This window comes from Giraffa tippelskirchi, chromosome 2 (assembly GCF_054371585.1).
Source record: "Giraffa tippelskirchi isolate mGirTip1 chromosome 2, T2T-mGirTip1v1.2.pri, whole genome shotgun sequence".
Taxonomy (NCBI): Eukaryota; Metazoa; Chordata; class Mammalia; order Artiodactyla; family Giraffidae; genus Giraffa; species Giraffa tippelskirchi.
This window is the reverse complement of record NC_137276.1, coordinates 181,070,927-181,097,856: the sequence shown is the minus strand read 5'-3', so window position 1 is coordinate 181,097,856 and position 26,930 is coordinate 181,070,927. Positions and strand designations below refer to the sequence as shown.

Sequence of the window (26,930 nt, the reverse complement as noted above, 5' to 3'; positions counted from 1 at the left end):
AAAGCTGCTTTGAAAGTGAGAATTTTAAATTATTTATTAGATATTATATTCAATTTAAAGGTTTTGACCATCCATAATCATCATGATACAGTATGTGTGTATATATGTAAAAAAATACCCATCAACATGCTTTAAGAGGAATAACTGTGCTTTGTAATCTATGCAACATGAAATATGATATGATTTTCTATAAAAAACCAATAATCAGAAGCATGAAAAATGGTATGTTTTAATAAGAGCCTATTGCAGATTCTGGAATGATTGTGGCATGCATGTCTCTTGTCATGTTGGACTTTTCCTTCAGTTTTGACTGGAGTAATGTATGTTCCACAACACCGATTCTAATGTCCATCTGAACAGTTTCTTGCTTCAACTTCGTTAAGCTCTGTTTAATCTTCACCAGAGGAGCTGCAGAATGACAATAACATGGGATAAAAATTTTCATTTGGAGTATCAGTTTATTACAGAATAGTATGACATTTTCCTCACTTTGTCTTAAGCCAAAAATAAGGTTAAAAACATAGCCAACAATTTACTGACATTCACACAGTTTTGCTGTGGCATTTTAAACACCTGAAATTTCTAGGCTGGGAAATGATGTAGCATTTGATGTACTGAGGCTGAACTTCTTTTCTAGAGGAGGAGTTGCTAAAGGGGTTATAATGATTTCTTCAGTATTTTTTAATGGGCTAGTATATTTGTCTAAGGAAAAAAGGATACTATGGAAGAAAGAAGATTAAAAAAGGGATACAAAGGGAAGAAAGAATTACTTTGAGACACAGCTAATGGGCTCATTCAAACATACTGCAAACCCTCTATACATCACCTTTTGAAAGATCACTCAGTATATACTATTAGAACTCTAAAATCTTTCTAGAACATAGAAAGGCCTTAGGGCAATCACTACCAGGCCATGTCAAAGTAACTAGCTCACAGTGGAGGATGATTACTGTCAGAATATTAATTCTTCCCTATCTGACCCTTGCCCATCAGGCCTACTGGGGGTGAGGGAAAAAGGGAGTCATCACATCACCACCTACATTGAGTGTTTTTGTACAATAAAATGGAATGATGAATCTCATTGGATGAAAACAGAACAAAATATTACTTTTTTAAACAGGCATATCAAAGTGTATATTTAAATATTTTCTACCCTATTTCTGAACAGATATAGTTTGAATAAAATCCTGAATGATAGTAAAAATGACTCTTCTCAGCTCATTTAGAAGGAAAACAGTATAGTGATTATCAGACATCATTTTTGCACCATGTACACCTCCTTCAAACAAATTCATTTTAAAAAGGCGACTTCCTATTTATTAATACCTTCTTAAAAATACATTTCTTAAGGAGAGACACTTCTTTTGCTCATTTTCTTCTTAAAATTAGTGTGTACTTACCACCGTCGGTCATACTGCTGCCTTTTTCTTCCATTTCTTGTTTCACCTTTTCTAGCTCTTCTGTAACCTTTCATTGAAAACAAAAGTTCTCATGAGCGCTGGATTTTAAAGAAACTTCCAAATTTTTGAATGATGTATTAAGACAAATTATTCAGCCATAATACACACATAAAGGGATACAAAGATATTAGCAGTATCCTGGACATAATTTGAACAATAAGATAAAGTATGCAGACATGCTAAGCTTTTTATCTTCTAAGTGTGCTCCTATTGTTAAACATCACCAAATTACTTTTTCATTAACTGTCTCAGGTTGTAACATGATAGAATAAAAAAGATCTAAGTTGTTTTTCTTTTAGGCATTAGGCACTCAAGCCTTGCAGTTATCTCACAGCATCTACCATGCAAGTCTCTAATGACTAGTTATTAATTAAAATACCATAAACATCTTAAAGGCTTTGCGAATTCTAAAGATTTACTAGGTATCTTAATATTATAGTTTTGTAAGAGCATATGCCACCTCTTCCTGTATAGGACACTAAAAATAACATTTATGCCATATGGCTATATGTAAAAATATTCTAACTGCTTTATCCAAACCAAACTGCTTTATCCAAACTCTAAGAGGCATACTGTGATGCTATACTGGCCCTTATGTACACTCTACATCATATTCAAAATTGTACTATAGTCTCTGTTATTAGCAAAATTCCAAACTAGCATTAATATTGGTAGAAAGTATCACCCTTAAAAAACTGAAAAATTTTTGATACAATCTAGAACCAAACCATAATTATTGTAACTTAGTAGGCTTTATTTTTTATCATACTGGTGAGTAAAAACTTCCTTGGGAATAAAGTGCACATCCAAGTAAAGCAAATTAATTTTGTTCAGGCATCTGAAATGTTACAACTGGGGATAACTACATACTCCGAAAGAACTAAATGGTTCCCTGGACTCCCTTCCAGTGTTAATTTACCTAACGTAAGTGAGCACTTTAGTTCTGTATAATGTTTTATCTGCCTAGAAGCACCACAGGACTAAAGTCTAAATTTATTTTAAAATAACTATTTACTCCTCAAATAATCTCCAGAAAAGAAGCTTAATTCTACTGTACAGAAATGTGTGTGTGTGTGTGCACTCTGTTTGCTCAGTCATGTCAGACTCTTTGTGACCCCATGGACCGTAGCCCACCAGGCTCCTCTGTCCATGGGACTCTCCAGGCAAGAATACTGAAGTGGGTTGCCACTTCCTTCTCCAGGGGATCTTCCCGACCCAGGTATTGAACTCGCATCTCCTGTGTCTCCTGCACTGGCAGGAGGATTCTTTACCACCGAGCCACCCAGGAAGCCCATCATACAGAAAAGTTTGTAACAATTATACTTGAGTGTATCCAAAGATAGTCTTAGACTTTAGTCCCACACTGGCTACTGATCTTGTCAGGTCTTTTTCCCTCTCAGCTCTTCAGTGAGAAGTGGGAGTATATATTATTTATATATAATATACACACACACATATTTAAAGGTAAGACCTAATACATAATATATAATACATGTATTATTAATATAACTAATATATATTAGGTCTTCCGTCTCTTGCAAAATGATGAAAGTAAATACAACAATGTATGTAAACATTCTAAAAAGTCTTCTTTTTAGACTATTCTAAAAATAGTCTAAAAATCCCTTCTAAAAAGTCTTTAGAAGGGAAAGGGTTAAATGCCCGTCTCAATTTGTGGACAAATAGGATCACATAAAAGTTATCAACAACAATTATTAAAAAAAAATTATACCTTAAATACTAAGATTAAAATTTACTATAGACATTTAAGTAAATACTTACTCTTCTATATATTAATTATAATTATTATGTTTTTAAAAAGATTAAGGAAGGTTATAAACGTGCTAATATTATCAGCATGTTTTATGTTACATTTAGTAAAACAATTTTAGGCATTTTGTGGAAAAAAGTAGGTATATAAATACCTAACTGATTCATTGAAAAGAAAATGTAGGGATTTTTCTCCTGAAGAAAAGGATTTAGAGCCACAGGAAGCAATTACTAAAGTAAACAACCATGGCTGTAGCAGTATTAAACCATCCATGGCTGTCAACAGCAGGGCCCTGCTGACAGGTGAGAATTTGGGTGAATACAGTGTGTACCTCAGACAGGAGTCTGGTCCTTTCAGTTACTCCACCGTTTCCCTGCTGGTAACGCTCCCTTGCCTGAGGGAGAAAACATTTTGTTTAATGGCAAAATCAAAACAAGCAGATTACTTAAATATGACCTCTTTGTATTTGTAATTTCTGCATATCATTTTATGACAACCCCCTTCTTTGTCTGTGAATACATTTGTGAAAAGTGACATTTTAACAGCAGCTATTTTAATGTCCCTAATAGGCACCATGTATTTAATGAAAACACTATATAAGGGTGAACTACCTTAATCATCATATACTGACTGTAACACACAGGGCCACAATTCACAATAAAAATCTGTCCTCAGACATTCCTAAACAGTTTAGACAATGGCTCTTGGTTGATCTAATCTGCCGGCTATACAGAGAAAACTCATTCTCAAAAACAACAGAACATCAGAATCAGTAATTAGTAAGATTTAACAAGCAGTATGACAATATAGAATACGTTCTTGGGAACTAATTTAACAATTATTTAGTGTCAGTGTTTGAGAGATACAGGGTGGCTTTAATCAGAGACTTTTTACAGCATTTTAAAAGTAAAAATATCCATGAATACGTGTGTATATGTGTGAACAGTTAATTAAACAAACAATAAAAAATGTGAAGGTTAGTTTCTGCTTTGTTTTTGAGAACCCCTAAAAGTATTAATACAAAAATATCTCAGTTTATTTCCATTCTTCTCTCCTCCTAACCTTGTCTGCCTTCAACTGGCATCTGTAAGTGCTCTTAGTGGTCTTCCTCAGCATCAGGAAAGTAGGGAGCATAAATCCCAGAGAAAAGCTGTCAGATCCCTACTGCTGGAACAAAGCATGGCTGCTTTCAAAGGCTGAAGGTTTTTATTTTATTTTTGGTTGAAATTCTAAAACTTTGAAAGGATCAAAAAATTTGCTCATTTAATTAATTAAACTGCTGTCTTTGAATGTGTCTTGCTTTCATATCCCGTATTATGTGGTTGTAAGCCATTATGGCAAGGCTGTCTTTTCTCCCTGACACATGTAAATGCATACTCTTCTACTTCCTCCTACTCAGACAGTAAATTAACAGCAGACTTAGAAACAAAACCAGGTGTCCTGACACTCTGTTCCTTTTCTAAGGAATATATGACTTCTTTTACTTCAATCAGATGAAGAAATGCATTTTAAAGACTCCTAGGATGTCGTTTCTATCGCATGTAAAATGGAGATGACAAGTTCTATTTGCTTCCTAATGCGGGCAGAGAATTATTGTGCTGCTGTTTGTGAAAAGTACTGCATGACCCTCTAGAAGAGAAGTGCAGTGTCAAGTTTAGGGATGATAGTCATGAACTGGAATGAGCCCCGGGTGTAACTCTTCAGTTACCTCACTCAGCTGGGCTTGAGCCGCACGATATTCCTGAACCAAGTGCTCCAGCTGATTGTTGATGTACTTTTCTCGGCTGCCAATCTTTTCCAGAGTCCTACTAATTTCATTATGAAGTTTGTCCAAAAATCCCTAGAAATTTCATGAAATTTTAGTAGGCAAAGAATGCACAAATATGTTTTTCCAAAGTAGTTTTAAATGGGTTAAATCTCCCTCTGTTAAGCCTACAAATTCTCAGTTACAAATGAAAGAGACAAAACAGTTTGAAATTTTCAGTAACAAAAAAGTCTGCAATGAGAATTATTTTAGTCACACTTTGCAGAACGTTAAAATTAAAAAGCACCTGGTAGTGTTAGTTGATTTATTTGTCCTTATGCAAATCCAAAATGTATGTGAGTGGAATTTGCTTTAAAGTTCACAATCAAAGTAGGTAAGGGAATAACATGATTTTCTTATAAGCACAATTCAAAGACGACTGGAATATTGCAGCTGCAAGTAGATCATTAAACTTATAGCTCTAGTCTGCAGTGACATCATTGAGGAAAAAAGGGGTTCTATAGCAGATTCATACTTTGGCATGAGCAATCCTGCTATGATTGTGTTTTCTGAAATTAATATGTTGATGCCTTCCTTTCCTCCACCTCCCCTCAAGTCACTGTATTTGAGGCTTTTAGGAAGTGATTTTGATTAAATGAGGTCATCAGAGTGGAGCTCACAGAACTGGTGTCATTATAATATGAGGAAGAGATATCATAGCTCTGTTTCCCCATGTGAGGACATAGGAGTAAGTGGCTGCATGCGAGCCAGGAAGAGAGCCCTCCCTACAACTTGGTCATGCTGATATCAGACTTCTAGCCTCTGGAACTGTGGGCAAATAAACTTATTCTGTTTAAACGAAACTAAACCAAACTTATAGCTCCAGTCTGGGAACCAGAACCTTACTCCAGCTTGGCTTCCTTGTGGTAGTCTCCAAAAGTCCCTATTACTGGCAGGGCAGCAAGCAGGGAAGCTGTAGGTTCTAGGCATTGCTGGCCTGGAGCTCTGTTATTCTTTGAGATTCAAAGAGGCAAGAATGATGAAATGATTCTAACACACCTACATATATAAATAAACTATATCTAAAGTATGCAATAAACTATATATATATATACACACACACACATACACACACACACACACACACACACCTTTTAAATAGTTATCTTTCTTTAGTTGGTTTAAATCTTAGGGCTGTTGAAATACAATATGGTATATTTGATCAGTAAACTCCTCAAGGGTAAGGACTGGGCCATTTTTCTTTCATGTTTTCCCTTAACAGGTACTTCACAGATGAATAAATGGACTCACGGACTCATCTGAAGTAATTCACATACCTTGGTTTCCTTTAGAGCAGATTCAATCCCACTTTTGTGCTGGTGCATTTGGTCAACATGGATTCTCCAATCCTATAGGGATAAGAGCATAGAGGAACAAGTAAAAAATACATTCCCTTCTTTCTTCTACTTTTTTTGAAGCTGTATTCTTTATTTTAATTACTTTGGTTGCTGCTCTGTTTCAGACAGGAGAGGCCTATATATAGCTTGCAATCAGATTATAAAGAAATATGTGTAGAGCACTTCAGGATAAAAGGTTCTAAATAAATGTAAATTATTTTATGTGTTCACAGAGTGATGTCTGACAATTTGAATATAAATTATCTCTGCACTGCTGGTGGTTAATATTTATGACTACCCATCAAAATGAAATAAAAAACTAATTACTAGAAAAGAAATACTTGCTTAAACAGTAACAATTATGTATAACAGAAGCAACTCTGGAATCAAGTTTTTGTTCAATTGGTAAGTCATGTCCAGCTTTTTGTGACTCCATGGACTGCAGCACGCCAGGATTCCCCATCCTTCACCATCTCCCAGAGTCTGCTCAAAGTTATGTCCATTGAGTCGGTGATGCCATGCAACCATCTTGTCCTCTATTGCCCCCTTCTCTTGCCTTCAATCTTTTCCAGCATCAGGGTTTTGTACAATTAATTGGCTCTTCACATCAGGTGGCCAAAGTACTGGAGCTTCAGCTTCAGCATCAGTCCTTCCAAAGAGTATTCACGGTTGATTTCCTTTAGGATTGACTGGTTTAATCTCCTTGCAGTCCAAGGCACTCTCAAGAGTCTTCTCCAGCACCACAGTTAAAAAGCATCATTTCTTTGGCAGTCAGCATTCTTCATGGTCCAACTCTTACAACTGTACATGACTACTGGAAAAATCACAGCTTTGACTAGATGTACCTTTGTCAGCAAAGTGATGTCTGGGCTTTTTAATATGCTGTCTACATTTTGTCATAGCTTTTCTTCCAAGGAAGAAGTGTCCTAATTTCATGGCTGCAGTGGCATCACTGCACCATCTGCAGTGATTTTGGAGTCCAAGAAAATAAAAGTCTCTCACTGTTTCCATTATTTCCCCATCTATTTGTCATGAAGTGATGGGACTCAATGGCATGATCTTAGTTTTCTTAATGTTGAGTTTTAAGCCAGCTTTCTCACTCTCCTCTTTCACCTTCATCAAGAGGCTCTTTAGTTCCTTTGTTTTCTGCCATTAGGGGAGTATCATCTACATATCTGAGGTTGTTGATATTTCTTTCGGCAGTCTTGATTCCAGCTTGTGATATATCCATTCCAGCATTTCACATGATGTATTCTGCATAAGCAGAATGACAATATACAGCCTTGACATACCCCTTTCCCAACCTTGAAACAGTCCATTGTTCCATGTTCAGTTCTAACTGTTGCTTCTTGACCTGCATACAGGTTTCTCAGGAGGCAGGTAAGGTGGTCTCATATTCCCATCTCTTTCAGAATTTTCCACAGTTTGTTATACCCACATAGCCAAAGGCTTTAGTGTAGTAAATGAAGCAGATGTTTTTCTGGAATTCTCTTGCTTTTTCTATGATCCAATGGATGTTGGCAATTTAATCTCTAGTTCTTCTGCCTTTTCTAAATCCAGCTTGTACATCTGGAAGTTCTTGGTTCACATACTGTTGAAGCCTAGCTTGAAGGATTTTAAGCATTACCTTGCTAGCATGTGAAACAAGTGCAATTGTAAGGTAGTTTGAACTTGATACTGGAATCAAGTATCATATATCAAATATTAGTTTGTCTCCTGAAATTAAAATGGGGCTCTCCTGTTTAGACTTCAGAGTCTCTCTCTTAAGAAATCTCTATAATGATTATTAGAGTTCATATATTTGAGACATATTCTACTACTTCTGCTGCTGCTGCTGCTAAGTCACTTCAGTCGTGTCCGACTCTGTGCGACCCCACAGACGGCAGCCCACCAGGCTCCGCCGTCCCTGGGATTCTCCAGGCAAGAACACTGGAGTGGGTTGCCATTTCCTTCTCCAGTGCATGAAAGGGAAAAGCCAAAGTGATGTCACTCAGTCATGTCTGACTCTTTGAGACCCCATGGACTGCAGCCTACCAGGTTCCTCCATCCATGGGATTTTCCAGGCAAGAGTACTACTTCTAGACCTATCTAAATTTGTATGCATATTTAAAATCTATCCCAACATTTTAATTTCCTAGAAGAGATTCTCAAAATTTTTGATTTATATTACTAAAGGTAACAATCTTAAGACTTGAGAAATATTTATCAGAAGAGAAAAAATATTAAGGGGAGTTGAAGTAAGTGATGGGGCCAGGCTATCCCTCAATCACACATACCTTCCTGCATTTTCTCCCTTCCTGCTCCCATTTTATATCTACACAACTTTAAGAAGGAAAAACTCTTTTGTGAATAGTTTCATTCTAAGGATTTCTTAACTTTGAAACATGTGCCTCTGATTATATGGTAAAAATCCTTGGGTATTTCACACATATCAATTATGAAATTACATTACATCTGCAAAGAAGCTCAAAGAGCATCTAGCCTGACCTTCATCATTTCACAGATAGGCAAACACACGCTCAGTGACAGAAAGGGCCATGTCCAGAGGTAGTGGTGCATGTGGATCAGAAGCCCAATGTACTAATCCCCACACAGTATCTTTTGGCAGTTCCGAGTTAATAAAAGGAGAAACTGGTTGCTTGACACCAGTGAAGGTGCTAGTGAAAGAAGTGTTTGTTGCTCAGTTGTGTCCAACTCTGCGACCCCAATGACTGTAGCCTGCCAGGCTCCTCAGGCAAGAATACTAGAGTGGGAAGCCAGTCCCTTCTCCAGGAGATCTTCCTGACCCAGGGATCAAACCTGGGTCTCTTGCATTGCAGGCAGATTCTTTACTGCCTGAGCCACCAGGGAAACCCTAGAGCAGAGAACAAACAGCACTTTCCTGTGTCCTTAAACATTTTTTCTGTCTCATGAGTGGAAAGTATCTCAGAATACAGAGCGTGGAAAGAACCTTGAAGATCATCGATTCACCCATCTAACAGTCATCTAGAGCAATGCCTTTATTTTATAGTTGAGGGGACTGCTCACGACCTATGACTATGATTAGACAGACGTGACCAGGTAACAGGCCCCTCCAACTAAGCCAGTCCACATGGGAAAAGGAAGGAGAAGCAACTGGCTGGCCTCCTGCAACTAGACCTAATATGGCTAAGTTTCAAAATGGAAACCTGTTTAAGCTCAAGCAAGCATCTTGATGAAAGATAATGAACCTAACAAGTATCATTATAATAATTTTGTAAAGAAGTACTCATCCTGCCTGATTAAAAAAAAAATGTTAGAAGCTTAATAAACATCAAGCTCAAGTATTCCTATCAGTCTCTGTCTCTGTCAATAGATATATATGTGTGTATATATACATATATAAATGTATAAACATACACATATATTTATACATACATTTGAATTTTAGTGTAATTGGTGTTTAAAATAGTTTTGTGTTCTACTTTTTTCTACCTAGCATTGTTTTCTATCCAGCAAGTGTTTAAAACATGTATTTTTTTTTTCATGTTTTGATATTCAAAGTAGTTTGAGAGAAGCAAACATGCCTGACTCATCTGTGCATAACTATGATAACTTACATTGATGTTAAGCTCCATGGAGGAGCTGGCATTTCATTGGAACCTTGAAACATGAGTAGTAGCATTTCAACTTGCTGAAAAGGAGGGGAAGAGGAACAGTATTTTAGGCTGAGGGAGTAACAAGAACAAGGGAAAACAGAAAAATATATAGAGAACGAGTAGCCCAGGCTGGGTAGAATATAACACACAAAGTTCTTAGGATGGGGTGGGGTGGTTGAATCACAAGGAAACAAAGCTGGAGATGGTAGGTTAAATTAGATCAAGGGCTTTAATTAAGGAGTGTGGGTTTTATATTGTAGAGATAATGGAGAGCTATCAAAGATTTTTGGTTTCAGTTTTAAAGACAAGTCTGTGTTTTGAGAAAGTAACAGAGTGAAGGACTGATTAGAAAGGTAAGAGATTGAACGCAGGTAGCAGACCAATTAAGAGGCTGTGTCGTGGTCCACCCGACAGATTAGTAGGGGTTAATCAGAGCAGTGCTTGTAAGAATGGAAGGGAAGGGGTGGATTCCAGGGACACTGCAGAGACAGACTACGAGTATTCGATGACGGACTCAGGGGAAGTGTGAGGTGGCTGAAGGGGAGGTGGGCAAGTAGACAGATGTCTGCAAGGTTTCTAGTCTTAGGAACTGAGAGCATAGTACAATCACAGTGTGACAAGAACAGAATAGATTTCAGGGAGTCAGAAAGACCGAGGAATTTGGTTTTGGACTTTCTAATTTGATAAGCTAACAGGACATTTGTGTACTCTTATTGCCTTTTAAAGTGGAAAACTAGTAATGATCTATAATTATCTGCCAGGCAGATTTGAATGCTTGTTTTCTTAAAATCTTTGAGATGGACACATTTCCTAATGTACAACTAGTTTTATAAAAGCCTCATGAAAGTGTTCTTACACTTTAACCCAGCAATTTCACCTCTAGAAATTATTCCCAAGGAAATAATTGGGGATACACACAAAGGCCAATGTTTAAGTTCTATGTAAAATAGCAGAACACTCTCTAAATATCTAACAGTAGAGGACGAGAGGATGATTTAAACTAATTCTGCAACATTCATTTCATTCCTAAAAACAATGTAGTATGATAACGTTTTTATAAAGCTCAAAGCAAGAGTCAAGGATACACCATTTGGAGATGTACACACATGTTGTGTTAGTCGCCAAGTCATGCCTGACTCTATGTGATCCCATGGACTGCAGTCCACCAGGCTCCTCTGTCTGTGGAATTCTCCATACAAAAACACTGGAGTGGGTTGCTATTGCCTTCTCCAGGGAATCTTCCCGACCCAAGGATCAAAGCTGGGTCTCCTATATTGCAGGTAGATTCTTTACTGAGCCACCTGGGAAGGACACACACATACGTGAAAACACTAAAAAGGGAAAAGAAAAAAAAAAAAAGAAGAGGCAGCAGCAGCTACTGGCAGTACACAAATCAGAGGACAGTGATTACCTACGGGGTGGGGGGTGGGAGGGGCAGCAGCAGGGCAGCACACGGACAACTTCCAGGGTATTGTAATGGTCCAGTTCTCTCTCAGGTTGGGTACTGGATTCATAAGTGTTTATCATCGGATTTTAAAATTCCATATGATTGCATATTCAATATATAATATTGTATATTAAAATGTTAAATTCATATAAAAAATATTTCATAGAAAAAAAAGCCCGTTTTTCACACATGTAGCATACAGTAAGGTGGAAGAACACTGCCAACAGAGTATATTCATTAGTTGTCCACTTAGTAAAAATTAATATCTGTGTATATTTTTATATGTTAAAGACAGGATTTGAGTATTGGTATTTTAAATTTCTTCTTTATTCTAACAACCCTTTCCCAATTTCCTATAAGAGAATCTTGTCACTTTTAATCATCAGGGGAAAAAATGTCAAAAACTTTCTGGGTGCCCAAGGACATTTCTGAAAGGGTTTTAATATAGCTATGATAGAGGATATAAATAATTGTACTTGTAACATTTTAAAAACATGAATGTTGTTGTTTAGTTGCTAAGTTGTATCCAACCCTTTTACCCCATGGACTATAGCCCACCAGGTTCCTCTGTCCATGGGATTTCCCAGGCAAGAATACTGAAGTGGGTTGCCATTTCCTTCTCCAGGGGATCTTCCCAACCGAGGAATCGAACCTGTGTCTCCTAAGTTGCAGACAGATTCTTCACTACTGAGCCATCTAGGAGGTCCCAAAACATGAATACATAGCTTTAAAAAACTACACCTGAGAGAGTTAAAAACTTTAAAAGGTTTATGGTAAGAATGGAGAATATAGGTTTCAATGATATGTTAGGATCCGATCCTCCAAATAAGGAACAGTAAGAACTGTTAAAAAATAACAGCAATTTTTAAATAAGAGAGAATCCATTTGGTTATGAGGCACTGTTAAATACTTTCCTTGTCTGAGACTCACAATGTTTGAGATCACTAGTCGATATTCCTTGTCCCTTCTTTTTCACCGCTATCCTTCCCTGTAACAGGGTTATGTGACTTGCTGCTGGTTGTGGGAGAAGTGCACTTCACTGCTCCAGTCACGCTGGCCTTGGCCACGTGCTTCTCTTTGGCCAGTGGAATGATGACGGACATGGCCTACACCAGGACTGTGCAGAAGCTGTAAGAGGTACCGTCAACTCACTTGCCCTTTCTTTCAGGCATGATAATAGGCAAGCCCCACAAAGGGTTTACCCTACAGGTCTGAGTATAAGAAACACGGAAAGCGGCTGGAGCAAAGCCGCAGCCGAGCCACACATCAGCAGATGCATATCTTGAATGAGAATACATGTATGTTATTATTGTTGTAAACCACTGTGATTTGGGGGTGGTTTGTGATACAGAAATCTGACTATATATAAGTAATTTATAGGGAAAAGAAGAATCAGGTTAAATGACCTTTCCAAAGTTTCATGTCTGGAAAGTGGAAAGCATTCCACACTGGTACCTCTTCCACATATACTATATGCTGCTTTTCTTTGTCATAAAATGAACTACCAACGAGTACCTAAGGTAAACCAAGAATTCTTTTTGTTAGGTGTCAAGTGAGATCACGTGGACTATGAGAGGTTACTGGTCACCTATTCCAAAGTGTTCCATGTGTGTCTATTAAGCATCATTTTTCACTGCTATTGAAGGTGAGCTTTTCACCTAATCTACCACATTTCTTTTCTCTATGGAAATGAGAAAACTAATAATGATATAGGATATCATTTCTTTAGACTTTCTATTTTTAGAAAGTCTATCATTTCTTTAGAATTTCCTTCTATTTTACAAATCCTTTCATACAAAATCTCGTGTGTAATTCTGTCACTGTGAGATAGATGGCAAAGGTATTGTTGAAACTATAATCCCCCTCCCTGTTCCAAACTCTTGAGTATCAAATTATACATCTTCCTTTTTCAGAAACTGGAGAACTGTGATAACATCTCTGCAGATGGTGATTCACGGTATACCATAAAATCAAAATGTATGAGATCTAGTTACAAAAGTTAAGGTGACTGGAAGACTACAGATCTTTGGGTTTTACTTCAACAGAACAACACCTGAACAATTTCTTTTGCATACATAGAGACAATTTGTTTTTTCCCAACTTAGTGCTTAAAGTGCCTCTCTGAAATAGCAGGGAAAAAGAGAGTCTGAAACATGAGCTAGGGATGGCAAATGGAACTTTTATCTGTGTATAAGTTTTACTAATTTACAACTTGTGAAATGTCAAACTCTCAGTTTTTTTTTTTTTTTCCACCCAAGTTTGAGCTTCTTTATGTGTGGAAAGGCATTGTGCCAAAGATTCTTGACATAGAAAAGCTGAGGAAGGCACCTTCATGTGTACTGGGATGGTTTTCTTGCAGGCTCAGGAAAAGTCCATGCCAGGGCACAGCTGAGTGATCTATGGGTGCCTTTCACTCCAGCCCCCAAGGGCAGGGGCAGGGCCCCAAGGCCCTGATGTCTTGAACTGCTTTCCATCACAGAATGTTACTTCTGCTGTATGTCCCACCTTTTCCCTCTATTCTTATTGTTCCTCCCTCAATTCTGTTATGAATAATTAGTGATGAAATCTTCATTCATTGTTCTGTTTTTGTAGTTTTATTTTAATGAATATAAAACCATTTACAACAGCTTTTACAGGCTCCCTCCATGAAAAGTGCCTAACCCATTTTTTCTTATTAAACCTTTGTTTCAACTCTGAATTCACTTTTTCTGGGAATTTTAAAAAATCACTCTGGGGAGGAAATCCTATGTACCTTACATCCATTCTGAGATCTTTTTAAGTCTAATAATAGCAACTTCAATGTTAATATTCAAGGAATGCTTTATATGTGCCAGGCACTATGTTAAACATTGTTTCTAAAATCATCACATATGATTCTCTTAAAGACTTCATGAGGATATTGAGATGTGGCTACTTCAAAGTAGGCTGCCCAAGCTCACACAGGCAAATTGGGTCGAGCCTAAACCTGCAAAGACCACCACAGGATATCATGTCATTTCTCTGATGAAATGCAGTAAAGCACAACTAAAAATTTTATGGGGTGATGGTGAAAGGAGTCTTTAGTTTTATCTTTAATACTTGAATTTTTATAAGAATGTATTTATATATCAACAGAATAATGAAAAAATATGAAACATTTTAGGATAAACATATGTAATTAAATACTTTTTCACAAAGAAATAGCCACACCTACATGCTTTACCTGTGTGTCTTGTTTTGTTTTTGGCCATGCTGCATGGCCTGTGGGAGCTTAGTTCCTCAGTCAGGGATTGAATCTGTGCCCTCAGCAGTGGAAGCTGGGCCACCAGGGAATTCCTATACCTACATGGCATTGTCAGTGAGTTTTCTCAAACACGTAAGAAAGAAATAACAACAACCTTATGCGAACTCTACCAGAAAATAGAAGAAAAAGGGAGAGCAACTGCCAACTTGTTTTCTAAGAACTTCAGAGCATCACATGAAAACCTGACAAAGATATCTAAAAGACAAGAAAAAAATACAGATCAGTATCTTTTATAGAGATATAAAAACCTAATAGCCAACAGAATCCAGTAACATACAAAAAGATAATATAACATGATTCAGGTACATTAATTCCAAAATGCAAGGTTATTTTAATACTCAATAAACCACTATAACATGACAGAAAACAAGAAGAGAGAAATCAAATGGTGATTTCAATAGACGAATAAAGAAAAAAATCACTTGAAAAAATTTAACATCCACTCATAATAATAACTCAACAAACTAGGAACAAAAAAGAAAGTTCCTTAACCTATCTTATGATATTTATAAAAGTCATAAAGCTAACATCATCCTTAATGGTAAAACTGAAATATTGAAAGCTTTCTCCCTGCTAATGCCATATATACCCAACACAGACTAGTATTCTTAATCCATATATTTCAGACAAGACAAAGGAAATAAAAGGGATAAGGCTTATAAAGAAAGAAATAAGATAGATGTTATCTGCAGATAATATAATTGTATTACACAGAAAATGCAAAAGAATCTACAGGCTTATAGTTAGAATGAATAAGTGAGTTTAGCAAGTTTGCTGGAGATGTGTACAAATACACACATACACAGATAAATGTATTTTTAAATAGCAGCAACACATAAACAGAAAATAAAACCTAAGAGATACTACTGAAACAAACAGACCAATGAAACAAAACAGAATGTCCAGAGACAGACCCGCAAAAACATGTTCTCTTTTTATGACAAAGTAGAGCACTGGTAAAAAGAAAATTTTTTTAATAAATTGGGTCAATTGCATAAACATATGAAAATCAAATAAATCTGGAGTTCTGCCTTACACTCTCACACTGCATGTAAGAATAAATGCTAGATGGACTGCAGATCTCAATGAAAAAGGTAAAACAGTACAGTGTCAAGAGGAAAACAGGAGATTATCTTTGTAACACTGGGAAGCAAAGATTCTTAAACCTAGATTTAAATAAAGATTATTTAAACAAAGATTAAAACAAAAATATCAGCCATATTCCACTCTCTCCAAAACAGATAATTTTGAGTATATTACAATTAAGCCATTTTATCATAGTATACCAATAAGAGTGAAAAGAAAGCCAAAAGGTAGATATTTACAATAAATATTAATATATCTGACAAAGGATTCATGTCCAGGGTATATAAAAAAAACTTCTATAAATCAAAAGAAAAAGCAGGTAACCCAATAGCAAAAGACAAAAGGGAATACCCAATTGCCAAATAAACATATGGAAAGGGGCACAACTTCATCAGGCATCAGGAAAAAGCAAATTAAAATGACAATGAGACATCACAAAAAACCCACCATGATGACTAAAATAAAAAAGACTAAAACTATACTAAATGCTGAAGAAAATGGGGAGCAACTGGAACTTTCAGACAAGGCCAGAAGGAGTATAAATTTGTATGATTACTTTCAAAAACTATCAATATCTGGCAGGGTCTGCTAAAGCTGAACATACGCAGACACTATGACCTAGCAATTCCACTCTTAGTAGAAACTGTAGGAGAAACATGTACTTATGTTTCCCAAATGACATGTTCAAGAATTTTCAAATCAGCATTATGTATATAAGTCACACACTATAAATAACTCACATAAGCCAGATATGGGTTACCCTGGCAGGGCATGAGCTTGGTTAGGCAGCTCTGTCCTGAAGGGGTTGACAGCTGGAGGTTGTCTGCAGACCGTGCTCTCTGAAGTTGGGCAGCAAGGCCTTGCTTGGAAGGGGACCTGGACAACTCATGTGTGTTTTAACCAGAGGGAGACAGACCTAGTTATTAAAATGATAACTGTTGTTGCAGTCATACAGAGATAGGGCCAAGGGTGAGCTGCGGTCCCAAAGTGATCAGTCTCAAGATTTCACTCTGCAATACTGATGTTCCTGTGACATGTTTAATACCCCATCCGCAGCCAATGACAAAATTCTCTGGTAATCTGATGGCAGGAAATCAGGTTAAATGAAAGCGGCAGAGAAGACAGCTTGATAGAAAGAGCTGCATATGTCTAAGTTCACTGTAGCAAATATTTTGGGATAGGTCAATAATTTCTCATGCTCTCTGCAAGGATATGAGCAGCATATTTCCCTCCTCCACCCAGAACACTCCCTTCTTTAATGACAGAACATTATCTGTATTCTCGCTTTTTGCCACTTTGCACAAGCAGTTTTGCAATTGCTTCTTCCTGTTCTAATTGTTACATTAATTTTCAGCTTCATCACTGCTCACATTTATGTATTCGTGTGTGTATGTGTGTGAGAGAGAAAAAGAGAGGGACTGTGCATTAAATTAAATAATTTTTTCATGAGATTAAATTACTTTCTTAATGAAAAATGCCCACCAGGTTGCAGGATAATTGCAGAATGTGGTTGCCTTGAATTTTTAAATAGGAGATTTTTCTTTAATTGTCAGCAGCTTAAAGTCTTCTGTGGTACACCTTTTTGGTGTGGAAGCAGGATTTTTCTTTCTAAGTGTTCAAAGAACTAACCTTATGACTTTAGAAGAGTTCAGTATGTATGTGCGGTGTATGCTATATGTTGTAGGGAGTGTGGGAATCATGCTAGAAATATGTATTTCCTTGGGAAAGTTCTTGCTTCCTAGATATTCCTCTTGTACAGAAAAATAAGACGTGCACATAAAGGGTAAGCAAAGGCTATCACAACAATCATGGGGACCCTCACACCTGACTGTAATTGAACTGAAACTGGAGATCCATAATCTCTCCATAAAATACCTTGTTAGTTAAAAAATAACATCTCTAATGTGTGCTCAGAGATTATCTTTACTGATTACCATCTGCTACTAAACATTTTCATATGCTGACTCAGTCTTATTATTCATGCTTACTCTATCCACAACCCTTTTAAAAGTCCAAATCTTCTGAGTGAGGGCTTCCAGACTTTAGAAAGAGTCACGAGCTCTGAGAAGAGATTTGGCGAGGCAGAGAAAGGGGCTCTTCTGAAAAAGCAGGAACACTCAGGCTGACTCAGAATGTCATTATTTCACAGGACGCTGAGGAACCATGGTGGAGGGCCAGAAGGGATGACCTTGTCAGTCCCTCTCAACCTCAAGAATTAATCATCAAAACTTTGATCTCATACTGATACTCAAAAAACAAAAACTGAAAAAATGGAGTCATCTATATATTTGAAGAACTAAGAAACATAAATCGTTACCATGGCATAAAGAAACAACCACATATAATGGGATAAAGACTATGGGGTAACAATCTGTACAAATGTTAAGAAATTTGTAATAAAACATTCTGATGTTGAGAACTGCTCTATTGATTGGAAAAATGAGGCAAGGCAATTACAAAGTGCATTTCATAGAGAGGTCCATATGATAAATGGTTTCTGCTTCAATTCATATTTTATATTAAGTAATTAAAAGGAAACATGAAATTACACTTTGCAATAATGAAATATTTAGGCAGTCTAGAAATTTCAGTTATAATCAATGTGTATTAACTCCACACTATCAATCACAAATGTCTACTTGAGGTATATCTGCCATGAGGCATGAGTCACTTGCCTCTACAGCATTTATGTAACATGTAATTTTTATTGGTTATTTCCTTAAAAATCTACCACTGTTGATGTTCTTTAGTTAGAGCTGATGGTAATCTCTAAAGCAAAAACACTTGTTCTCCTGTTTCAACTTGTGATAAATGAAACCTTTCTGGATCCAGTTGAAACATTTATCACACTCAGAGTAAATAGGAAGGAAAGTATCATCAACCAAGTTTAAACATAGAATATCCTGAACATTCAGCACTGATAGAAGCAGCTGAAAATCATTTCCAGGTGCCTAAGGATGGCTGGATTTTCCTTCACCCCTTTGTAGTATTTTCAAATGTATAATCAAGCCTAGTATACTTTCCTACAAACCTGTCCATGACCCACAAGCTACAAAGAAAAGAAAAAAAAAAGCTGACCTTGAGAATACAACTTAAAGTCTACTAAATGACACCATTTTTTTAAAAAATACAAAAAGCCAAAACAGTACTCTCTTTGGTGTAGTCGCCCTTAAAGAAAGTGTGTCTATAAAAGTCCATCAGTGAATATTTCCTCTCATTCTCTGAGACAACCTGGCAGTTGAGTAATCACACCAGCTGCTCTAAAAATGTATGTGTGTCTAGTTAATTTAGGCAGTTTATTTTGATAGCATTCACCTCTTTTTGATTATAGCAGGTGTTTCAAGGATAAATTTGCTGAAAATTGTATTTTGTTTAAACAACAGCAGCATGTACATTTATGGCCTTACTATATTAAAAAGCATTTATTGTCTGGCAGCAATAGATGAAATTACAAACATTTGTGACAGTAATTGGAGCTATTACTCCTGCATGGAGCCTCATGGAGATCAACTTATTGCCACCTGTATTTACATGTGTTACTGGTAATTGCAAACTTTGGTCCCTTATTTTTTAAAAATTTTGTAAATATTTTTCAACAAAAGGTCTACCAGAAAATCTGTAAGAATTATAACTATAGTTTCTCCATTATTCAAATAACAGGCAGAATCCCATCTTCTGACTAATATGTATGTAAAATGTATTCCTGTATCCAACCCACAGACTGTTCACGATGGATTTAGAAAGGCAAAGGAACCAGAGATCAAACTGCCAACATCCTGGATCACAGAAAAAGCAAGAGAATTCCAGAAAAACATCTACTTCTGCTTCATTGATTGATTACACTAAAACTTTTGACTGTGTGGATCACAACAAATAGTGGAAAATTCCTAAAGAGATGGGAATACCAGACCACCTTACTTGCCTCCTGAGAAATCTGTATGCAGATCAAGAAGCAGCAGTTAGAACCGGATATGGGATGATGGACTGGTTCCAAATCGGGAAAGGAGTACATCAAGGCTGTATATTATCACCCTGCTTATTTAATGTACATGCAGAATACATCATGCGAAATGCCAGGCTGGATGAAGCACAAGCTGGAATCACGATTTCCAGGAGAAATATCAATAACCTCAGATATGCAGATGATACCGTCCTTACGGCAGAAAGCAAAGAGGAAATGAGGAGCTTCTTGATGAAAGTGAAAGAGGGGAGTGAAAAAGCTGACTTAAAACTAAACATTCAAAAAACTAAGATGATGGCATCCAGTACCATCACTTCATGGCAAACAGATGGGGAAACAATGTAAACAGTGACAGACTTTACTTTCTTGGGCTCCAAAATCACTGCAGATAGTGGCTGCAGCCATGAAATTAAGACACGCTTGCTCCTTGGAAGAAAAGCTATGACCAACCTAGACAGCATATTAAAAAGCAGAGCATTACTTTGCTGACAAATGTCTGTCTAGTCAAAGCTATGGTTTTTCTAGTAGTCATGCATGGTATGGATGTGAGAGTTGTACCATAAGCGCTGAAGAATTGATGTTTTTTGAACTGTGGTGTTGGAGAAGACTCTTGAGAATCCCTTGGACTGCAAGGAGATCCAACCAGTCCATCCTAAAGGAGATCAGTCCAGAATATTCATTGGAAGGACTGATGCTGAAGCTCCAATACTTTGGCCACCTGATGCGAAGAACTGACTCCTTAGAAAAGACCCCAATGCTGGGAAAGATTGAAGGCAGGATAAGGGGACAACAGAGGATGAGATGGTTGGATGGCATCACCAACTCGATAGACATGAGTTTGAGCAAGGTCCCGGAGTTGTTGATGGACAGGGAAGCCTAGCAGTCCATGGAGTCACAAAGAGTCGGACACGACTGAGCAACTGAACTGAACTGCACAAGGATCCTATCAGTATAGCCTATCCAGCAACCTGGGTACAAGTCTTAACAAATGCTCTTTATTCCAGAACTGTAATAATTGATAAATCCCTATAGGTAAGAAATTTTTAGAAAGCTAAATTTTATCAACACTCCAACACACTGATGGCAGAAGATCAAAGCAAGTTGACCTGCTTTGGAATGGAAAAAATACCCTCTCTATTGCTTCCAGGGACAGATTTGTCTACAAGAGTAAAAAGAGAAAGCCTACCATTGTACATTTATGCAGGATTTGGCTTCCAATATGAAGAGACTTAGAAATAATATAGCAATTCTGTGGTCCCTTCAGGTTCATTTAAATGGAATTCCACCTGCTGATTAATGAAGGCCTCTCTATTCCCTTTTGGGTTTTAGCTAGCACAGTGACTGGAGAGCCCAAGGGCTCAAGACTATTGTAATGATTTCACCCTTAGCACAAAGACTTCCCAAAAGGTTTCTTGCTGTGAATTACCCAAGGCAACATCTGTATGGTTTGTTTACATTAAAACAAAATCCAATTGCTTGGAGTTGAAATTTAAAGTTTAAGGTTCTTTTTACAACTGCAACCTGAGAAAGCTGGACTCTGAAGAACAAGTAAGGATGTAAAAAAGCAGTTCAGTGAATCAAAGGCTTGAAATAGAAACATGCTGCAGTACTGCCTAAGCTTTCAGTAAAAAAATCATCTCTTTATCTGAATTCCTTGTAATGAACCTGAAGATTTACATAATGACTAAAGACATTCTGGTGGAAAGAAGGGGTACCTAGCCAACTATCTTTTAAAACAACAAAGCAGGAAACATTTAATTATAATTTGGAAAAAAGTCTATTTAAGTCATTAATCAAAATTCTAATTACAATATCCATAGGGCATTAAAGTACAATAGAACATTTGTTCATTGCATTAAATACCTAATATTAAATCATTCTAATATACAATCTTTTAGGAATAAATACTGCATAATTGAAAAAAAAGGATCTGTGTAAGGTTTAGTTGAAAACTGATTTCACACTTGCTGCTCTTCCTTATTTCTGAAATAAATATTATTAATGATTACTTGGCTTCTATGTAAAAACCCCTGACTTGAAAAAATCATTCTCTTGATAAAGATTAATAAGATCGATCATTTTAAGAAGATACTTCCCTTCGGTTCAATGACTAAAGTTGAGAAACTGAACATACAAATGGACAACAGATAATAGCTAGACCATTACTCAAAATAGAATTCTGACCCACAATCTATGGCCACTACTTCAGGAAGCCAAGCCACAACCTGTGTAACAAGTGACCAAAATGGTCAGGACTTAATAACTGTCGGCTTGTCCAATTTTTGCCCCCCGCTGCCACCCCATTTCTAATGTAGGACCAATCAGACAAAGCCAAATATTCTCCCCTAACCGATCAAGAGAGGCCCTGTTTCTAGTGAGCCTGCCTCCAAATTTCCAGTCACATCTGAACATTTGAAGCCTTTCCTTTTTTCTATAATTCTTTTAAATATTCCTGCATGCCTTAAATTCTCTGCCAAATGCAAGTAGTGGTGGCTGACTCCTTGCTACAGCAAGCTCTGAATAAAAAGACTTGCTCTCATTTAGGTGGTCTCTGTTTATTTCCATAAAGTCAAATAAAGGCTTGCTTTTCTATAGTAAAAGGAAAACTAAAAAAAGAATAATTTTCCTTAAGAAACGGCATTAAGTATTTCTTTAGCAATCAAAATTAATCAAAAATACAGAAAGTGAAATCTATATGAATATGCATGCACATTTTCTATTTTCCCAGAAATAGAGGACATGCAGAATTCTTTGGCATCTCAGTTTCAATCATTTTCTTATTCAACCCAACAACTGTCAACTGATTCACTATGGCAAAAACCATCACAATACTGTAAAGTAATTATCCTCCAATTAAAAGAAATAAAATTTTTGAAAAGTTTAAAAATTACTATCATAGAAATTAAAATATTTCGATCAAGTAGGAAATATTATCCTTCAATAACTATCATAAAGTAACCTGGAGAAGAGCCCCTCACATAGTTAAAAACAGATAACAGCAGCTACAACCCATAGGCTTTTCTGACTACATTCTTGCAGCAATAAGTAATTATATAAGATTTCTAATTTCATTTTCTATTTAATCATCATTTTGGCTTTCTGTTCTCCATGTTTTCTCTTTCAACTGGATTTTCTTATTCAACAACCACTTGTGCTCTAAAATGACTCACTAGCCAATCCACTTTCAGCTAGTGGACTGTGTTCTCAGATCTTAGGGTCCTTAGGCTTGCCCATATCCTAACCATTAGTTCTTGTGTGACACTGCCCTGTCACTTCTCCACCCAGATCTTAGACGTCCTGGAGTCTATAGTCTATAGTCTAAGCCTAGAGTCTATAGTCTAAGATCCCAACCTGCTAAACTTGGCCAAGCCATCTCGCTACCTGGTGCTCAGCTGGAGAGTGATGGTAACCTTCTAACACTACAGACAGTCAGCTAAAATCACGGTTTATAAGTTTTAAGGATATGTGGAAATACTCATGATGAAATGTTAGATGAAAAAAAGAGGTATAATTTCAACGCTATACACAAAAGCACACAGAAACATATATTAAGTGATTCTTTTGGCACCATTTTAAGTGCTTTAGATATGTTAATTCATTTAATACTTTTAATAACTTAAGGTAGGCTTTATAATTAATTCCACTTTACAGACGAGGAAACTGAGGCATAGAATGGTTAGGTAACCTACCCACAGGGTCCAACCACTAATAAGTGTTAGAGTCAAGATTATTATTCAAGCATCCTGGATTCAGAATTTGTGCTTTTAAACCAGTGTGCTATATAGTCATTAATTGAATAGGTAAGAACCCAGGTTGGAGGCTCAAATATCGTGTCTGTCACTTACTAGGCAGAGGCAAATAACTTCTTGTTTCAGTTTCCTCATCTGTATTAAAAGGTACCTGCATATCATAGGGCAGTGGAAAGGATTAAATGAGTTAACATATGTGAAGTGCTAAGAACAGCTCATGGCACAAAGCAAACACTGAGCAAATATCATTTACTACTATTATTTTCATCATATTATATATACCTTTACTAGGGAAAAAACTAGAAAGATTACCAAAATAATATGTATATGAATCCAACTATATCCTATGTAAAAATACAAGGCTGACTGTAATCAATATTCCTTAAATGATGGAAGCATTAGTGCAGAAATTTTGTAAACTCCTCCTGAACACTGATACAGACACAAAGAGGGCTATGATAGAACACGATAATATTACAAAACAATGCTGCAACATGAAAATAATCAATATTTATTAGGCAATAACTATGTGTCAGACACTGTTCTTGGTGCTTTACAACAACTCTATGTGGTGAGGAATATAATTAGTCCCTTTTTAGAGATAAGGAAAAGAGGAACAGAGAGGTACAGTAGCTTGCCCTGGATCACACAGCTGGTAAGTGGTAGAAATATGAATTTCGGGTGCCCATGGAAGGTGTGTGAGCTAGGCTCAATCTTCCCTGGGTCTTTATAACTACCACAGTTCTATTAAGTTTCTGAAACTTTGCTCAATAAAACAGGATTTGATGGTGGGACTAAATGTGTTCTCCCTAGCTTCTAATTCACAGTACACTGCCTGCCCCTTCTCCTTGAAATATTATTTCTGTATTACTTGTATAATTAAAAATAAAATTTTATTTTAAAAAGGCTCAGAGATTAGGATAATTCTTGAGCAGTTACAGATTTAAGTCTAGTCTGAGTATAATCACAGATGTTTGCTCTTAAAGTTTTACATTCCATCCAAGTAGGTGTGTAACAGTTGTGGGCACTTACTATTGGATCTAAAAAGAACAATGGTGGCTTAGTGGCTAAGTCATGACCAACTCTTGTGACCCCATGGACTGTAGCCTGCCAGGCTCCTCTGTCCATGGGACTCTCCAGACAAGAATACTGGAATGGGTTGCCATTTCCTTCTCCAGGGAATCTTCCTGACCCAGGAAGTGAACCTGGGTCTCCTGCATTGCAGGCAGATTCTTTCTCGACTGAGCTACGAGAGAAGCCCAATAAAGAACAAAAAGATAAAAAACCCAGCAGAAAGGAAAGATTAGAGAAATAAAGAGGAAAAAAAGAACAAGATGTAGAGTTACAGACTAATAGTGGTAGATAATTTTATTTGGTGGTACCGACATCTACTCTAGCTTAAGTGTCCTCAGACTATCGTTACAAGGAACTGACATCCTAGCCTTATGCACTTGGCCCTAAATGAAGCATTAACTAGGGCTGAGTGACCCCGGATTTGGCTGAATTTATTGACTCTCTTGGCAGAACTTCTGACTGTGTCTTCAGACACATTATTCCAAGTTGAGGTAGATCTGAGACGGATATACAGCTACTCTAGAAGTAATCACCAGGAGCATTCTCTATATCCAGCTCTAAAAAGGGAAACTGCTCATACAGTCCTTTCAAGCCAGCATATGACAAAATCTTTCATCTTTAGTTGTGGAATGTATTATTTGAAGTTTTGGCAACATATTTATTTTCCCAATTGTAATTTGTTTAAGCTAATATTAAAATTTATTTGCTTTCTTTGGGAACTGGCAATAGTAACAAGCAGTGCCAGAAACAAGGATAAGCTAGCCTTGCAATAAAAACCTGGTTACAAGATGACGCATATACAAAATAAAATATTGGTGTATGACAGGATCTCATCAAGCATACAGACTGTAATATGCAAAAAGAACAGAAAAGAAGATTTATTTTTGCAGTTGGGAAGCATACAAGGAATAAACTGAACTTGTAAGAAAAAAAGCAAAACAAATGCTTGATCTGGTGCCAAATAAATATGCGACTTTTTTTACCGACTTTTTTTACTTCTAAAACCAGGTCATTTTAAAGAAATTTATAATGGATTTAAATAATGGAAACTCTGCACTACTCATCTCCTACATCTCCATGCTACTTAAAAATTAATCTAACAGTGATCAGTAAAACACACTGATCCGAAAGTAATTAATTCCTCGCCACCCCCCACCCCACAAACTGAAGTTGAAATCTTAAGAGGTCCTAAACAGCCTGCAGATGAGTGAAAGTTTATTGTTTTGTCCAAAAGTAAAGGAGAGGTTTTGGTTTTAGTGGAGTCAGGAGTTGAGGAAGAAGGGGTATACCATGATGCTGGAGTCAACCTCTCCTGATGAAGGAGGATAATGAGTCCGTGAGAAACCACATATATTACCAGATTACTTTACTTCTGAGACATGAAAAACATTTCTCTATTCATTAGCACCTTATTTTCTCAAATCAATGTATAATTTTATTTTTCTTAAGTGAGCTGAATAAAGAATTGACCTTAAAGCTGCAATTCCCATTTGCTACAGCTGAAATACTTAGGGAAAAAAAGGGTTTATGAACTAACTACTGGACACAAAGACCAAATTACCTAGAGAAGAATTCAGAAAAAGCAATCAAACATGATTTTATATCAGTATGTTTTACCACAAAAATCTAAACTCAAAATGATATTCACATATTCTAAAATATACCAACCCCCCTAAAAACTTTATCTGACATTTTCGAGTATTGCCTGTAACAGGGATTGTATAGTTAATTTGACATAGTATATCCTTGTAAGGTCAAGGATGGTAATGAATGGCATGAGACTCAGTCCAACTCTGAACTAGTTAATTCTTCCCCGATTTTGTAAGAAACCAGGATTTTGATTACTGCTATACTGGTTTATAAAACTGTACAGGCTAGCAGTTACATTTATATTCTCTCATTTTTTATTCAAGTACTTCCATTATATGGTGATCAAGACCATTCGTGTGGTCCTACTATTATCCTATCAAACATCCTATTGTGAGATGTTTGATTTCAAGAGTTTACTTACCTTGAAAGTAAACAAATTAAACTTGCTTCCTTATGGAACTAAAATGTGCTTGAGAGTTCCCAACTACACAATTATTTTAACATGTTCTAACTACAATCACAATAGTAGTGATCTTTAATTTTATGAAGAGAATTTGTTCTGACAAAACTAAAAAATGAGAAATTACATTTCAAGAAAAAATTACATTTTTGCAAATTATGGCTTTCAGCAGACATCAAATCAGGAAAGAAATTCTTATTAATATGTACTTATAATATGAGATATATTTACCCCCGATGTACTCAAATAATAACTGTCCTCCATAATGACTGGGTAAATATATGATAAACA

The 26,930-nt window shown here is 36.6% G+C and overlaps 1 protein-coding gene across 1 annotated transcript in view; it reads right to left on the bottom strand.

The window, feature by feature from the left end:
• Positions 1 to 211: 211 nt before the first annotated feature.
• IFT57 (intraflagellar transport 57) overlaps positions 212 to 26,930 on the bottom strand; it is a 66,644-nt gene continuing 39,925 nt past the window's right edge. Inside the window, exons 7-11 of the mRNA XM_081572263.1 lie at positions 6,313 to 6,384; positions 4,940 to 5,071; positions 3,563 to 3,625; positions 1,401 to 1,467; positions 212 to 408 (exon numbers count right to left, since the gene is read on the bottom strand). Coding sequence (XP_081428389.1) covers positions 230 to 408; positions 1,401 to 1,467; positions 3,563 to 3,625; positions 4,940 to 5,071; positions 6,313 to 6,384 — 513 coding nt within the window. The 3' untranslated portion in view covers positions 212 to 229. The remainder of the gene's footprint in view (positions 409 to 1,400; positions 1,468 to 3,562; positions 3,626 to 4,939; positions 5,072 to 6,312; positions 6,385 to 26,930) is intronic.